Source organism: Oncorhynchus kisutch, linkage group LG14 (assembly GCF_002021735.2).
Source record: "Oncorhynchus kisutch isolate 150728-3 linkage group LG14, Okis_V2, whole genome shotgun sequence".
NCBI classification, from domain to species: Eukaryota; Metazoa; Chordata; class Actinopteri; order Salmoniformes; family Salmonidae; genus Oncorhynchus; species Oncorhynchus kisutch.
Window position 1 is genome coordinate 43020898 of NC_034187.2, and position 18939 is coordinate 43039836.

General features: G+C 41.2%; 1 protein-coding gene across 2 annotated transcripts in view; it reads right to left on the reverse strand.

Annotated features, from left to right (window-relative positions):
- eprs1 (glutamyl-prolyl-tRNA synthetase 1) overlaps positions 1-18939 on the reverse strand; it is an 86441-nt gene that overhangs the window by 48083 nt on the left and 19419 nt on the right. For both annotated transcript variants that reach the window (XM_031788435.1, XM_020470354.2), the window contains exons 10-12: positions 16437-16670; positions 16083-16167; positions 14415-14474 (exon numbers count right to left, since the gene is read on the reverse strand). In XM_031788435.1, the coding sequence (XP_031644295.1) occupies positions 14415-14474; positions 16083-16167; positions 16437-16670 (379 nt within the window). The remainder of the gene's footprint in view (positions 1-14414; positions 14475-16082; positions 16168-16436; positions 16671-18939) is intronic.

Consider the following 18939-nt stretch of genomic DNA (forward strand, 5'->3'; position numbering starts at 1 on the left):
ACCAAATCCATATTATGGCACTAACAGCTCAAATAAGCAAAGAGAAAAGACATGAAGGTCATTCAATCCGGAAAAAAAAAACATTTCATAGTTTTGCCATCTTCACTATTATTCTACAACGTAGAAAAGAGTACAAAATTAAGAAAAACCCTGGAATGAGTATATTGGTTCAAACCCAAGACGACTTGAGGCTGGAATCACTGCAAAAGGTGCTTCAACAAAGTACTGAGTAAAGCGTCTGAATACTTATGTAAATGTATTCTGTTTTTATTTTTAATACATTTGCAAACATTTCTAAAAACCTGTTTTTGCTTTGTCTTTATGGGGTTGTGTGTGTAGATTGATGGAGAAAAAAATATTTAATACATTTTAGAATAAGTCTGTAACGCCTTCTTTGTAGTGACTGGGTGTATTGATACACCATCCAAAGTATAATTAATAACTTAACCATGCTCGAAGGGATATTCAACGTCAGCTTGTTTCACTCATCTACCAATAGGTGCATTTCTTTGTGAGGCATTGGAACACTTCCCTGGTCTTTGGGGTTGAATCTGTTTTAAAATCACTGCTTGACAGAGGGACCTTACAGATAATTGTATGTGTGACAGAGATGACGTTAAACACTATTTTGAGTCCATGCCACTTAAGCACATTTTTAGGCTTGCCATAACAAAGGATTGAATACTTTGACTCAAGACATTTCAACTTTTCATTTGATTGAATTTATAAATATTTCTGAAAACATAATTCCACTTGGACATTGAGGGGTATTGTGTGTAGGCAAGTGACAAAATCTCACTTGAATCCATTTTAAATACAACAAACTGTGGAAAATTTCAAAAGGGCTGTGAATACTTTCTGTATACTTATACAGGCACTGTAGACTTATTTATCTTTTTTTAAAATTATTATTATTATTATTATTATTATTATTATTATTATTATTATTCGGTAATATGATCATAATGATCAATACTTTTATTTTTGAGTGGCAGCCAACAGGACAATGCAAATTGCGTTTGAGATTGTTTGAGTTTGTGTAGCGTACTTGTAGCCCCCACCCAACAACAAAAAAATAAAAAAATATATACAAATTTGGTCAAACAAAAAAAGGGAACACACTGTCAAACCCAGAATGATGTCATTCACAAGCTTTACACAGAGTCAGTTGGTTCGGTGAAGGAGATGTGAGGCAGAGTTAGTTTTCATTGGGACTAAGTGAATAAAGATGAAAATCAGCATATTCTGCGTTATGGTCAATCAAAGTACTAGGGTAGTGAATTGATTTTAGCATTAGCTGTAAGCTAGCAAGGAAAGTTAGCCCCCAAAGCTGTATCTTCTTGCATTGAAAATAAAGTGTTCTAGCTTTATGGACATTGTTTGGCGAACAGTAAATAACAGTTCTACATGCCGAGGTGCATTACTCAAGTGTGTTAACTTCTAGGCAGAAGGAGTGTGGAGCTAACATGACACAGCCCAGAATCCCAGTGCAGTGGTTCCTTGTCAGGACAGGTTAGAGAGCAAGCACTAGCAATGAGCAAGTGGAACAGGCAAGAGATATGCGCGGTGCGCTCGTGCTAAAGGGGGACAGCTGCGCTGACTCAATCAGTATACTCAATCAGTATACAACCTGACACATTTCATAAAAGTACCGAAAGAAACCAATTCTAGTACAAAACCATTTTTCATGTTCTGACATCGAAAAAGTACATTAGTTCTGGTACACTGTGCAGCACTAGAAAGCACATAGATGAAGTGGTGGAGGGAGGAAGCAAGGGAGTGGAGGAGTAAGAAGAGTACCTTGATACAGCTAATTGGCAGCTTGGAAATAGAAAGAGTGAGATGCAGTTCAATGTCAAATACATGAGGAAGCGCGAGAGAGAGAAGAGGTTCAGCAAGGGCAAGAAAAAGTTCAGGCAGGATGGGGTAGGGGTACATGTATGTCAATCCTCCCCACGACACACACCCTCTCCCCATCGCAGATACCACGAGCTTAAAGGAGGAACAAATGTTTTCCCTAGCTATGACATACATACAGTTGATGTCGTAAATTTACATACACCTTAGCAAAATACATTTAAATTCAGTTTTTCACAAGTCCTAACATTTAATGCTAGTAAAAATTCCCCATCTTAGGTCAGTTAGGATCACCACTTTATTTTGAGAATGTGAAATGTCATAATAATAGTAGAGAGTGATTTATTTCAGCTTTTTTTTCTTTCATCACATTCCCCAGTGGGTCAGAAGTTTAAATACACTCAATTAGTATTTGGTAGCATTGCATGGAAATTGTGTAGCCTTCCACAAGCTTCCCACAATAAGTTGGGTGAATTTTGGCCCATTCCTCCTGACATAGCTGGTGTAAGTGAGTCCAGTTTGTAGGCCTCCTTGCTCGCACACACTTTTTCAGTTCTGCCCCCAAAGAATTATATGGGATTGAGGTCAGGGCTTTGTGATGACCACTCCAATACCTTGACTTTGTTGTCTTTAAGCCATTTTGCCACAACTTTGTAAGTATGCTTGGGGTCATTGTCCATTTGGAAGACCCCTTTGCGACCAAGCTTTAACTTCCTGACTGATGTCTTGAGATGTTGCTTCAAATTATCCACATTATTTTCCTTCCTCATGAAGCCATCTATTTTGTGAAGAGCACCAGTCCCTCCTGCAGCAAAGCACCCCCACAACATGATGCTGCCACCCCCATGCTTCACGGTTGGGATGGTGTTCTTCAGTTTGCTGGCCTCCCCCTTTTTCCTCCACGGTCATTATGGCCAAACAGTTCTATTTTTGTTTCATGAGACCAGAGGACATTTCTCCAAAAAGTACGATCTTTGTCCCTGTGTGCAGTTGAAACCGTAGTCTGGCTTTTTTAACGAACGTTTTAGAGCAGTGGCTTCTTCCTTGCTGAGCGACCTTTCAGGTTATGTCGATATAGGACTCGTTTTACTGTGGGTATACAGCTCTGGAAAAAATTAAGAGACCACTGCAAAATTATCAGTTTCTTTGGTTTTACTATTTATAGGTATGTGTTTGGGTAAAATTAAAATTATTTTATTTATATACTGACAACATTTCTCCCCCCAAAAAATATTGCCATTTAGAACATTTATTTGCAGAAAATATAAACTGGTCAAAATAGCACAAAAAAAATGCAGTGTTGTCAGACCTCGAATAATGCAAAGTAAATAAGTTAATATTAATTTTTAAACACAATACTTGTGTTAACTTAGGAAGTGTTCATAAATCAATATTTGGGGGAATAACCCTGATATTCAATTAAAGCTTTCATGGGTCTTGGCATGCTCTCCACCAGTCATTCACAATGATGTTGGGTGACTTTATGCCACGCCTGGCGCAAAGATTCAAGCAGCTCGGCATTGTTTGATGGCTTGTGACCATCCATCTTCCTCTTGATCACATTCCAGAGGTTTTCAATGGGGTTCAGGTCTGGAGATTGGGCTGGCCATAACAGGGTCTTGAACTGGTGGTCCTCCATCCACACCTTGATTGCCCTGGCTGTGTGGCATGGAACATTGTCCTGCTGGAAAAAGTTGGGGAACGTTGTCAGAGCAGAAGAAAGCACGTTTTCTTCCAGGACAACCTTGTACGTGGCTTGATTCATGCGTCCTTCACAAAAGACAACTGACACATTCTAGCCTTGCTGAAGAACGCCCAGATCATCACCGATCCTTCACCAAATTTCACAGTGGTTGCAAGACACTGTGGCTTGCAGGACGTTCCAGGTCTCGCACAAAATTTGGTGAAATTTGGTGGAGGATCGGAGATGATCTGGGGGTGCTTCAGCAAGGGGCGGCAAGTAGCCTAGTGGTTAGAGCATTGGACTTGTAACCGAAAGGTTGGAAGATCGAATCCCTGAGCTGACAAGATAAAAATCTGTTGTTCTGCCCCTGAACAAGGCAATTAACCCACTGTTCCTAGGCCGTCATTGAAAATAAGAATTTGTTCTTTAACTGACTTGCCTAGTTGAATAAAAGGTTTAAAAAAAGGTCTGGAATCGGGCAGATGTGTCTTTGTGAAGGACGCATGAATCAAGCCACGTCCATTTACAGAGTACATTGTTGAAGCACCTTTGGCAGCGATTACAGCATCGAGTCCTCTTGGGTATGATGCTACAAGCTTGGCACACCTGTATTTGGAGAGTTTCTCCCATTCTTCTCTGTAGATCCTCTCAAGCTCTGTCAGGTTGGATGGGGAGCGCTGCTGCACAGCTATTTTCAGGTCTCTCCAGAGATGTTTGATCGGGTTCAAGTCCGGGCTCTGGCTGGGCCACTGAAGGACATTTAGAAACGTGTCCCGAAGCCACTACTGGGTTGTCTTGGCTGTGTGCTTCGGGTCATTGTCCTGTTGGAAGGTGAACCTTCGCCCCAGTCTCAGGTCCTAAGCTCTGGGGCAGGTTTTCATCCAGGATCTCTCTGTACTTTGCTCCATTAATCTTTCCCTCGATCCTGACTAGTCTCCCAGTCCCTGCTGCTTTTTACTGAGGAGTGGCTTCCGTCTGGCCACTCTACCAAAGGCCTGACCGGTGGAGTGCTGCAGTGACGGATGTCCTTCTGGGAAGGTTCTTCCATCTCCACAGAGGAACTCTGGAGCTCCCTGACCTAGGCCCTTCACCTATTGCTCAGTTTGGCCAGGTGGACAGCTCTAGGAAAAGTATTGGTGGTTCCTAGCATCATCCAATAAGAATGGAGGCCACTGTGTTGCTGGGGACCTTCAATGCGGCAGAAATATGTCGGTACCCTTCCCCAGATCAGTGCCTCGACAGAAACCTGTCTCGGAGCTCTATGGACAATTCCTTTGACCTCATGGCTTAGTTTTTGCTCTAACTTGCACTGTCAACTGTGGGACCTTCTATAGACAGGTGTGCGCCTTTCCAAATCATGTCCAATCAATTGAATTTACCGCAGGTGGACTCCAATCAAGTTGTAGAAACATCTGAAGGATGATCAATGGAAACAGGATGTACCTGAGCTGAATTTCAAGTCTCATAGCAAAGGGTCTGAATACTAACATAAATAAGGTACCTGTTGTTTTTTTATACTCTTTTCTCTGTATACATCAATGATGTCGCTCTTGCTGCTGGTGATTCTCTGATCCACCTCGACGCAGACGAAACCATTCTGTATACTCCTGGCCCCTCTTTGGACACTGTGTTAGCTAACCTCCAGATGACCTTCAATGCCATTCAACTCTCCTTCCGTGGCCTCCAACTGCTCTTAAATGCAAGTAAGACTAAATGCATGCTCTTCAACCGATCGCTGCCCGCCTGTCCAGCATCACTACTCTGGACAACTACAAATACCTAGGTGTCTGGTTAGACTGTAAACTCTCCTTCCAGACTCACATTAAGCATGTCCAATCCAGAATTAAATCTAGAATCGGCTTCCTATTTCACAACAAAGCATCCTTCACTTATGCTGCCAAACATACCCTCGTAAAACTGACCATCCTACCGATCCTTGACTTCAGCGATGTCATTTACAAAATAGCCTCCAACACTCTACTCAGCAAATTGGATGCAGTCCATCACAGTGGCATCCATTTTGTCACCAAAGCCCCATATACTACCCACCACTGCAACATGTACGCTCTCGTTGGCTGGCCCTCACTTCATATTCGTCGCCAAACCCACTGGCTCCAGCTCATCTAAGTCTCGCCTTATCTCAGCTCACTGGTCACAATAGCAGCACCCACCCGTAGCATGCGCTCCAGCAGTTATATTTCACTGGTCATCCCCAAAGCCAACACCTACTTTGGTTGCATTTCCTTCCAGTTCTCTGCTGCCAATGACTGGAACGAATTACAAAAATCACTGAAGCTGGAGACTCATATCTCCCTCACTAACTTTAAGCACAAGCTGTCAGAGCAGCTCACAGATCACTACACCTGTACATAGCCCATCCAACTACCTCATCCCCATATTGTTATTAATTTCTTTGCACCCCAGTATCTCTTCTTTCACATTCATCATCTACACATTATCACTTCAGTGTTTAATTACTTCGCCAATACGGCCTATTTATTGCCTTACCTCCCTAATCTTACCTCATTTGCACACAGTCTATAGATTTTTTTTTGTGTTATTGACTGTACTTGTGTTTATCCTGTTTAAGTCTGTTGTTTTGGTCGCACTGCTTTGCTTCATCTTGGCCAGGTCGCAGTTGTAAATGAGAACTTGTTTTCAACAAGCCTACCTGGTTAAATGAAGAAATAAACACATTTGCGAAAATTTCTAAAAACCTGTTTTCGTTTCGTCATTATGGGGTATCGTTTGTAGATTGATGATGAAAACAATTAAATCCATTTTAGAATAAGGCTGTAATGTAACAAAATGGGGAAAAAGTCAAGGAGCCTGAATACTTTCCGAATTCACTGTAAATAGCTGAATATGACAGTCCATAAATTTATTAATCTCAAGGATCCTACTTGAAAACATCAGAGAAGTCATTTCGCTCATCACTAAACAGTCAGACATGAAATCATAAAATTACACTAAAACTGTCTAGGACATCACTAAATACTTCATAATAGTGTAAATGTTTAAAGGGCAGAGTTGCCCTTTAAGGTAAGTAGAAAATTGAGGTTAATTTCTCTGAAAACATTTAACATTTGATAGCGCTATGCAGAACTACATCATTAATTGAGAGGATGTGTAGAATGCAGACCTTAGCAGAAGATTTTGTAGTTTGTAGTTTATTTGAAAATACCAACTTTTCAAATACTTGAGGTAGTTGAATATAGTTTATTTACTATGATGGGTTCTGAGTTCTAAACATGAAAATATGAAGAATCCTTATTCATGTCACTGAGGGAGAGAGGGGAATGTTGAACCTATAAATTCTGTCAGGTTACAGTGGGGCAAAAAAAGTATTTAGTCAGCCACCAATTTTGCAAGTTCTCCCACTTAAAAAGATGAGGCCTGTAATTTTCATCATAGGTACACTTCAACTATGACAGACAAAATGAGAAAAAAAATCCAGAAAATCACATTGTAGGATTTTTTATGAATTTATTTGCAAATTATGGTGGAAAATAAGTATTTGGTCACCTACAAACAAGCAAGATTTCTGGCTCTCACAGACCTGTAACAACTTCTTTAAGAGGCTCCTCTGTCCTCCACTCGTTACCTGTATTAATGGCACCTGTTTGAACTTGTTATCAGTATAAAAGACACCTGTCCACAACCTCAAACAGTCACACTCCAAACTCCACTATGGCCAAGACCAAAGAGCTGTCAAAGGACACCTGAAACACAATTGTAGACCTGCACCAGGCTGGGAAGACTGAATATGCAATAGGTAAGCAGCTTGGTTTGAAGAAATCAACTGTGGGAGCAATTATTAGGAAATGGAAGACATACAAGACCACTGATAATCTCTCTCGATCTGGGGCTCCACGCAAGATCTCACCCCGTGGGGTCAAAATGATCACAAGAACGGTGAGCAAAAATCCCAGAACCACACGGGGGGACCTAGTGAATGACCTGCAGAGAGCTGGGACCAAAGCCTACCATCAGCAAGGGCATTGAAGATGAAACGTGGCTGGGTCTTTCAGCATAACAATGATCCCAAACACACCGCCCGGGCAACGAAGGAGTGGCTTCGTAAGAAGCATTTCAAGGTCCTGGAGTGGCCTAGCCAGTCTCCAGATCTCAACCCCATAAAAAATCTTTGGGGGGAGTTGAAAGTCTGTGTTGCCCAGCAAAAGCCCCAAAACATCACTGCTCTAGAGGAGATCTGCATGGAGGAATGGGCTAAAATACCTGCAACAGTGTGTGAAAACCTTGTGAAGACTTACAGAAAATGTTTGACCTCTGTCATTGCCAACAAAGGGTATATAACAAAGTATTGAAATAAACTTTTATAACTTGCACAATTGGTGGCTGACTAAATACTTTTTTGCCCCACTGTATGTTATCGTTAGCCATGAGGGATCATATGGGAGAAGAGCCACAGTCTGGTACAAGTCAACATGACAGCCGTGACTTGGGGAGGAATGAGGAACTTGGGCAGAGGTCAGTTTAGATGAAGAACAGATATCACTAAAGTTCTGTATAGCAACAGAGATGTATTGGCAGCTCAGAGATGAGGAGAAGGAATCTCAGCATAAATACTCGTGCCTGTGTGGATATGCTTGACTTATGCAGCTGGATGACCCAGCGGGTGAATAAACTTGGTATGAGCTTTCATAGTTGTCCATCAGTTTTTACCCTGTTATTTATAACTTAACTAAAAGGCAACTATTTCCTTTGATTTTCAAATAAAAGGTCTCAGAAAAAACAATATTTCAATGTATTTTGAATACATCTCAGAAAACCAAATAATATTTCAAGTTACTGAAATACATACACACACACACACACACACACACACACACACACACTTGAAGTCAGAAGTTTACATATAGTCGTGGCCAAAAGTTAAGATACAAATATTAATTTCCACAAAGTTTGCTGCTTCAGTGTCTATAGATATTTTTGTCAGATGTTACTATGGAATAGTGAAGTATAATTACAAGCATTTCATAAGTGTCAAAGGCTTTTATTGACAATTACATGAAGTTGATGCAAAGAGTCAATATTGCAGTGTTGACCATTCTTGTACAAGACCTCTGCAATCAACCCTAGAATGCTGTCAATTAACTTCTGGGCCACATCTTGACTACTGGCAGCCCATTCTTGCATAATCAATGCTTGGAATTTGTGGGGTTTTGTTTGTCCACCCACCTCTTGAGGCTTGACTACACGTTCTCAATGGGAATAAGGTCTGGGGAGTTTCCTGGCCATGGACCCAAAATATCGATGTTTTGTTCCCCGAGCAACCTAGTTATCACTTTTGCTTTATGGCAAGGTGCTCCATCAGGCTGGAAAAGGCATCGTTCGTCACCAAACTGTTCCTGGATGGTTGGGAGAAGTTGCTCTCTGAGGATGTGTTTGTACCATTCTTTATTCATGGCTGTGTTCTTAGGAAAAATTGTGAGTGAGCCCACCCCCTTGGCTGAGAAGCAACCCCACATATGAATGGTCTCAGGATGCTTTAATGTTGGCATGACATAGGACTGATGGTAGCGCACACCTTGTCTACTTCTTGATGCCCCAAACAATCAGAAAGAGGATTGAGACAATGACTTTACCCCAGTCCTCAGCAGTCCAATCCCTGTACCTTTTGCAGAATAGTAGTCTGTCCTTAATGTTTTTCCTGGAGAGAAGTGGCTTCTTTCCTGCCCTTCCTGACACCAGGCCATCCTCCAAATGTCTTCGCCTTACTGTGCGTGCAGAAGCATTCACACCTGCCTGCTGCCATTCCTGAGCAAGCTCCGTACTAGTGCTACCCCAATCCCACAGCTGAATCAACTTTAGGAGACGGTCCTGGCGGTTGCTGGACTTTCTTGGGCGCCCGGAAGCCTTCTTCACAACAATTGAACCGCTTTCCTTGAAGTTCTTGATGATCCAATAAATGGTTGATTTAGGTGCAATCTTACTGGCAGCAATATCCTTGCCTGTGAAAAGCAAAGATGACAGCACGTGTTTCCTTGAAGGTAACCATGGTTGACAGAGGAAGAACAATGATTCCAAGCACCACCCTCCTTTTGAAGCTTCCAGTCTGTTATTCGAACGCAATCAGCATGACAGAGTGATCTCCAGCCTTGTCCGCGTCAACACTCACACCTGTGTTAACGAGAGAATCACTGACATGATGTCAGCTGGTCCTTTTTGTGGCAGGGCTGAAATGCAGTGGGAATGTTTTTTTGGGATTCAGTTAATTTGCATGGCAAAGAGGGACTTTGCAATTAATTGCAATTCATCTGATCACTCTTCATAACATTCTGGAGTATATGCAAACTGCCATCATATAAACTGAGGCAGCAGACTTGTGAAAATTAATATTTGTGTCATTCTCAAAACTTTTGGCCACGACTGTACACTTAGGTTGGTGTCATTAAAACTCGTTTTCAACCACTCCACAAATTTCTTGTTAACAAACTATAGTTTTGGCAAGTCGGTTAGGACATTACTTCATGCATCACAAAAGTAATTTTTCCAACAATTGTTCACAGACAGATTATTTAAGTTACAATTCACTGTATCACAATTCCAGTGAGTCAGAAGTTTACATACACTAAGTTGACTGTACCTTTAAACAGCTTGGAAAATTCCAGAAAATGATGTCATGGCTTTAGAAGCTTCTGATAGGCTAATTGACATCATTTGAGTCAATTGGAGGTGTACCTGTGGATGTATTTAAAGGCCTACCTTCAATCTCAGTGCCTCTTATCATGGGAGAATGAAAGGAAATCAGCCTAGACCTCAGGAAAAAAATTGTAGACCTTCACAAGTCTGGATCATATTTGGGAGCAATTTCCAAACGCCTGAAGGTACCATGTTCATCTGTACAAACAATAGTACGCAAGTATAAACACCATGGGACCACCCTGCCGTCATACCACTCAGGAAGAAGATGTGTTCTGTCTCCTAGAGATAAACGTACTTTGGTGCGAAAAGTGCAAATCAATCCCAGAACAACAGCAAAGGACCTTAAGAAGATGCTGTAGGAAACAGGTACAAAAGTGTTTATATCCACAGTAAAACAAGTCCTATATCGACATAACCTGAAAGGCCGCTCAGCAAGGGAGAAGCCACTGCTCCAAAACGGCCACAAAAAAGCCAGACTACGGTTTGCAATAGCACATGGGGACAAAGATTGTACTTTTTGGAGAAATGTCCTCTGGTCTGATGAAACAAAAATAGAACTGTTTGGCCATAATGACCATCGTTATGTTTGGAGGAAAAGGGGGGAGACTTGCAAGCCGAAGAACATCATCCCAACCGTGAAGCATGTGGGTGGCAGCATCATGTTGTGGGAGTGCTTTGCTGCAGGAGGGACTGGTGCACTTCAAAATAGATGGAATCATGAGGGATGAAAATTACGTGGATATATTGAAGCAACATCTCAAGGCATCAGTTAAAGCATGGTCGCAAATGGGTCTTCCAAATGGACAATGACCCCAAGCATACTTACAAAGTTGTGGCAAAATGGCTTAAGGACAACAAAGTCAAGGTATTGGAGTGGCATATCAAAGCCCTGACCTCCCCTCTATAGAAAATGAAAAAAGCATGAGCGAGCAAGGAGGCCTACAAACCTGATTCAGTTACACCAGCTCTGTCAGGAGGAATGGGCCAAAATTTACCCAACTTATTGTGGAAGCTTGTGGAAGGCTATCCGAAACATTTGACCCAAGTTACACAATTTAAAGGCAATGCTATCAAATACTAATTGAGTGCATGTAAACTTCTGACCCACTGGGAATGTGATGAAAGAAATAAAAGCTGAAATAAATCATTCTCTCTACTATTATTCTGACATTTCACATTCTTAAAATAAAGTAGTGATCCTAACTAGTCTAAGACAGGGAATTTTTACTATGATTAAATGTCAGGAATTGTGAAAAACTGAGTTTAAATGTATTTGGCTAAGTTGTATGTAAACTTCCAACTTGAACTGTGTGTGTGTATTTTGATAATGAGTGAGACAAAAGGCAATACAGAAACACTTGACATGAAGTTCTTATACATGTGGAGTAACTTTGCGATTATTACAAAGCAATGTTGTTACATAGGACTTTGGAAATTGCATAACATTGAGTTATTATATATATAAGCGGAATAAGTCACTATTCCTCTTTACAAAAACTACGCAAGTAAGATACAATTACCAAAGTACTATGTAACATGCTAATAAAATACTGTTTAAAGTAATTTCAGTTGTAATAAGACATGAACAAAAACTGCCAACATGCTGCCAACAGTAACAATTTGATGTGATTTATTAGGATCCCTGTTAACCGACGCCAATAGAGACAGCTAGTCTTACTGGGGTCCTACAGACTAAATACTTTACAACTTTCATTAATTTCAAAACACGTGTGTGTATGGATCTATCAGTCACAATACATGTCAGTATATACACACAATATGGATATTAAGTGTCGAAAAGAAACTAAATATTCCAACACTTGAATCAACTACAGCCAAGGTAGGTTGAAAATCATGTTAGCTTGTATTCTGAGGAGTGGTGTAAACAACTTAAGTAAAAAATATTTTAAAATAGTACATTAGTAGTTGTTTTGGATATCTGCACTTTTACTATTAATTTTTGACAACTTTACATCACTACATTCCTAAAGAAAAGAAATGTACTTTTTAGTCCATACATTTTCACCCAAAAGTACTCGTTACATTTTGAATGTTTAGCAGGACAGGAAAATGATAAATTCTTTATACTTTGATACATTTTAACAATTAAATGTACTTTTGATACTTAACTATATTTAAAACCAAATACCTTTACTCAAGGAGTATTTTACTGGGTGACTTTCACTTGTGCCACTATCACTTTAAAGATATAGTGTGTGTTTGATTCAAGAACACCGCAGCATTTTCAGGTACACTATATCAACAGAAGTTGGTAGAACCCCCTTTAAATTAGAGGAATTGGCTATTTCAGCCACACCCTCTGCTGACAGGTGTATGAAATTGAGCACACAACCACGCAATCTCCATAGACAAACATTGGCAGTAGAAAGCTTCACTGAAGAGCTCAGTGACTTTTAACGTGGCACCATCATAGGATGCCACCTTTCCAACAAGTCATGTCATTACATTTATGCCCTGGTCAACTGTAAGTGAGGTTATTGTGAAGAGGAAACGTCTAGGAACAAGCTGCGAAGTGCTGGGCCACAAGTTCACAGAACAGGACCGCAGAAGCACGTAGTCCGTAAAAATGGTCTGTCCTCAGTGGCAACACTCACTACTGAGTTCCAAACTGCCTCCGGAAGCAACATCAGCACAAGAACTGTTCAGCAGGAGCTTCATGAAATGGGTTTCCACACACAAGCCTAAGACCACAATGCGAATGCCAAGGGTCGGGTTTAGTGGTGTAAAGCTCGCCACCATTAGACTCTGGAGGAATAATGGTCTGGGGCTGTTTTTCATGGTTCGGGCTAGGCCCCTTCGTTCCAGTGAAGGAACATCTTAAAGCTACAGCATACAATGAGTCGACGATTCTGTACTTCCAATTTTGTGGCAACAGTTTGGGGAACACCCTTTACGGTTTCAGCAGGACAATGCCCCAGTGCACAAAGCGAGGTCCATACAAAAATGGTTTGTCAAGATCGGTGTGGAAGAACTTACAGCCTGAACAGAGCCCTGACCTCAAAACCATCGAACACCTTTGGGATAAATTGGAACGCCGACTGCGAGGCAGGTCTAATCCCCAACATCACTGACTGACCTTACGAATGCTCGTGGATGAATAGTAGCAAGTCCCCACAGCAATGTTCAAACATCTAGTGGAAAGCCTTCCCAGAAGATTGGAGGCTGTTATTGCAGCAAAGGGGGACCAACTCCCTTAATGCCCAAGATTTTGGAATGAGATGTTCGACGAGCATGTGTCCACATACTTTAGGTCATGTTGTGTATCATAAAAGTAGTTGTAGCTTTCAAGCTTTTCAGTGGCATGTTGAAAAAGAATCTAAGTAGTTGTGTGTCACTATGTATTTATATGTATCGGCATAAAATATAATTGGTTTAACTTGATTATGTACACCTAGGGCAATGGACATTCAGGATAATGGTCATCAAAATATTCATATAGTCATATTTAATCTAAACAATACATTTCTTTCAGAGAGATTGGAATAGTATTTGTGAGGTGTGCTCTATTCATTCTATTTCTATCTTCAACATGCAGTTCCAGATAGAATCCTGCCATTAGTTGAAGGCAGACAATCCAGTAGTTTCTGAGATCTGTATTCAAATATTTGTAAAAAGTAGGTGCTTTCTCAGATCTGTATTCAAATAGTATGGAAAGGCAGTCACTTTCTGAGATCTGTATTCCAATAGTTTTAAAAAGTTGTAATTTTTGGGGCTCTGTATTCAAATTGTTACTTTCCACAAAGCATAGCTAAAACTATAGTTATCCCAGGTCTGGAGGAACGCAAGGGACAAGGGGAGGAAAAGGGGGAAAGCAAAGCGGGAAAAGAATAGCATAAAACAAAAAGAAGGTGTGAGTAGGCGAGCTATCAGAGAAACGAAGTGTGTGCGTGCGTGCATGCATGTTATAAGCTTCCTTAGGGATTTAGTGCATTTGTTTCTGCGCCAACCAATTTAGGCAACCAAACCATTAATAGTGTATAAATATGCCTAAAACCTACAACACCAGTCTTGTCAAATCTACCAGCAATGCCAGCATGCCACTGATTTTCATTTGCGGATTCTTAGACTTGATCTAAAAAGAGCTTCTCCCATGCAGTGGATTTACAAAGGGGCAGGTTTCAATCATGATCAGTCCAAATCATTGTGTAGAGAAAGGGGAAGATCGGTATACATGCATGCATACCTTCTTGTTAAAGGCCCAGATCTTGTCCCATTCCATGTTGACCACAGACCTGGATCCACCCTGGGTAAAAGAACAGACGGTTTCAAAGATGGAATCAACCACAAAATAAAAGGTTCAGTCTAAAAGTCTAAATACATGACAATAAGAGTTAATTACAAGGTCCAACGCAGCCATTTAAAAAAAATCTCATATCAAATCTGTGTAACAATCAAGTCCCTGAATGTGATTGTTTTCAATTTAAGTGCTCAAAAATAAACAAAAATAGTTTCTTATAAGACAGAAATTTCTCAAGCAAGAATTTTGCTCGGACTGTGTGGGAGTGGTCTGAGTGGAGAGGGGAAAACTGAAAACTAGCTGTTATTGGCAGTATACTTTGGAACTGTTTCTCATTGGTCTATTAACTAATTTACCGCCTGGTGATGACACAAGGCAGGCCAAAACAGGATGACATTTCCAGCAGTCTTTTCAAACAGCTCTTACACTAGAATGGCATTGTGGACATATATATATATAAAACACAGGAATATCACTACACTGGGCCTTATGGGTCTATTGAAGTAACAGAATAAAAAAATCCCCATCAAAATCTGTCAGTTTAAGCTAGTTGTTTTTGCATGGGCTGCATCTCAATCCACCACATACACTGAAGTCGTGCATCCACAGTGGAAGGTGGCAGAGCTACAGCGCTGTTTGCTCGACCATGAGACATCCCAGAAATTCTTCTCACGAAAACATCTGTTATATCCAAACGGTTTGGACTACAAGCCCCATGGGACTCGTCTGAAGTTGGGCGCTGATGTGCTGATGTGCAAATTCCTGTCTGTAGCGTCCGAACCGTTTGGGTTACAAACTAATATGACCCCACCGTGGAAAGGGGACACTCGCGAACACGATGGCGTTCTATGTTTTGCTCTACTACCCCCTACCTTCATCTGAAGGTAACCCACACAAATTAATGAAAGTTAAGAGGTTAAAAACTTCTGCCATTTAAGAATGATGGCCACTGTGTTCATGGGGACCTTCAGATCTGTGCCTTCGACATGATCCTGTCTCTGAGCTCTATGGAAAATTCCTTCGACCTCATGGCTTGTTTTAGCTCGGACATGCACTTTGTAAACATTTCAAAAACTCTGTTTTCGCTTTGTCATTGAGAGGTAAATTATAGTTATTTCAATAAAATGAAAGCATACGTTTGTTTTATTAACAAGGAATAATGAGTAAAAAGGGAGAAAATATTATTGAATAAATTTTAGAATAAGGCTGTAACGTAACAATGTGGAAAAAGTCAAGGGGTCTGAACACTTTCCGAAAGCACTATATGTGTCCAGAAAAACCTAAATATTTCCTGAGCTTTCTTATATCTCCTCGATATAAAGACAGACACTTCAAAACCTTATTCCTTTTGATACACTATAAATACAAGTATATGGACACCCCTTCAAATGAGAGGATTCGCCTATTTCAGCCACACCCATTGCTGACAGGTATATAAAATCGAGCACAAAGACATGCAATCTCCATGGACAAAAATTGGCAGTAGAATGACCTTACTGGACCTCAGTCACTTTCAATGTAGCCCCGTCATAGGATATCACTTTTACTGCCCATGATTTTGGAATGAGATGTTCGACAAGCAGGTATGGTCATGTAGTGTAGAAACACACACACCTGGGCAGCAATGAACTGCTTGAGGCCCTCGACGGTCATTCCTCTGCGCAGGACACCTCTGACAGTCGGGAACCGGGGGTCATCCCTGAGGCAGGAGAAAAAAACATTTGATTTGGATCTGGGCTTCAATGAAGAATTAAGATTATTTTACTAACAGGTATCACAAATCTACTCCATCAGTGCAATGGGAAGTGACCATCATCTCCAGGTGTTTTCAGCAGGGAAAAAACAGAATGGTACTAACTGTACTTGTCAAATAAAAACAGATTAATTTACGGATTGCCAAAAATGTTGCTACGGTGAGCCGTACTAAACATAACCCTGTCGTATGGAAAGGGTATTAGGTTTACTCACCAGCCATCGACGTAACCCTGGTCGACAAACCATGTGAGCTTGCGTTTGGAGAGCACCGTGTTGTTAAGGTTGAGCCGGGCATACTCCCAGATGTAGGGCTTGCGCAGGCGCAGTGCCTCGATCACCCAGTAGAACTGGTCGTCGCGGTCGTGGTACTCCGTGGTGCGGAGCGCGTGTGTCACACCCTCTACGCTGTCCACGATTGGGCAGGCGAAGTCGTACGTGGGGTACACCCTGGGGGGTAAATATAATGTAAATGTGTGAAGCCTGTTACGCGCCTAAGTGAGCTGCTACACAGGACATGCAATAGGGCATGAGTCGCGAGTGATACACTACCATTTTATTAAATGTAACCTGCTGCACTGACCATGTGAACAACTGGGTGCTTTTGGTATGCGAATGTTACACACCTGGTATATCAGCTCTGTTAAAGGAAAGAGATAAACAATAGAACAATCAAAATGGGTATGTGCATCTCTGGGCGATGCTCCATCGATTCCCAGGGTCATTTCATGTTAATCTGAGCTATAGTCATTCAAGCAGGTAGAAATTCAGCCGGTATTGCGATAAAGACACTATCACTACACTGGAAGTCAACAGCAATACGACTTTTAGATAAAAATCACACGTCAGATTTCAATATTGGCCAATGTCATAACGATAGAGGTGTTCTTCTCTCGAATGAGCAATTGATCATATTTTTGTGAAATTCCTACCACCACATTTCTCCTATTTGTCTGCCACTGCAGTCTAGGGTGCATTGCATGGTGCCTTCGTAAATATCAGACACCACTCTGTAGGGTACATCGATCTGCAGGTTGAACATGGAGAGATTATAGACTCCTAAAATTGACGGCGCAGTTTGTTTAGGTGATTTTAAAGCCAACTAGCTCCTTCATATACTGATATTGACTTTGGTATTGTGTCTACGTTTGATAGCTCGCTACAGCGACTTCAGAAATTATTCACAGCCCTTGACATTTTCTACATTTTGTTGAATTACAGCCTGAATTTGCAACAAATGAAATTGAGATTTTGTCGTGACTGGCCTACACACAATACATTATGTCTAAGTGGAATAATATTTTTGAATTATTTACCAATTTATTACAATTAAAAGCAGATAAGACCCCTTTGTTATAGCAAGCCACACTTGCCGAAGAGGAAGGAAACCGCTCAGGGATTTCACCATGAGGCCTGTGGTGACTTTAATACAGTTTAACGGCTCTGATAGGAGAAATCCATCTTCAGTTCAGGGCTGTCCCCGACAAAAAATAATCATCTTGGTGGACTGAAAGTAGTCTGTTTTTTGACCAATCGATTGCTCGAAAATTGCAAACGTACTATTTTCTACATTGAAGAATAATAGAGAAGACAAAACTATGAAACAACTTTTTTTTTGGGGGGGGGGTGTTAAAATCAAAAATATATTTTACATTTGAGATTCTTAGCCACCCTTTGCCTTGCTGACAGCTTCACACACACTTGGCATTCTCTCAACCAGCTTTACCTGGAACGCTTTTCCAACAGTCTTGAAGGAGTTCCCACATATGCTGAGCACTTGTTGGCTGCTTTTCCTTCACTCGGTGGTCCCAAACCTTCTCATTTGGGTTGAGGTCGGCTGATTGTGGAGGCCAGGTCATCTGATGCAGCACTCCATCACTCTCCTTCTTGGTCAAATAGCCCTTATACAGTCTGGAGGTGTGTTTTGGGTCATTGTCCTTTTGAAAAACAATGGATAGTCTCAGCAAGCGCAAACCATACGGGAGGGTGTAACGCTGCAGAATGCTGTGGCAGTCATGCTGGTTAAGGGTGCCTTGAATTCTAAATAAATCACAGACCGTGTCACCAGCACAGCACCCCCTCACCGTCACACCTCCTCCTCCATGCGTCACAGTGGGAATCACACACGCGGAGATCTGTTCACCTACTCTGCGTCTTACAAAGACATGGCGGTTGGAGACACAAATTAAAAATTTGGACTCATCAGACCAAAGAACAGATTCCCAACGGTCTAATGTCCATTGCTCGTGTTTCTTGGCCCAAGCAAGTGTCTTCTTCTTATTGGTGTCCTTTAGCAGTGGTGGTTTCTTTGCAGCAATTTGACCATGAAGGCCGGTCACACAGTCTCCTCTGAACAGTTGATGTTGAGATGTGGCTGTTCCTTGAACTCTGTGAAGCATTTATTTGGGCTGCAATTTCCTGAGGCTGGTAACTCTAAAGAACTTAAACGCCGCAGCCGAGGTAACTTCCTTTCCTGTGGCGGTCCTCATGAGAGCCAGTTTCATCATAACGCTTGATGGTTTGTGCTACTGCACTTGAAGAAACTTTCAAAGTTCAAGAAATGTTCCATATTGACTGACCTTCATGTCTTAAAGTAATGATTGACTGTTGTTTCTCTTTGCTTATTTGAGCTGTTCTTGCCATAATATGGATTTGGTATTTTACCAAATATGGCTATATTCTGTATACAACCCCTTCCTTGTCACAACACAACTGATTG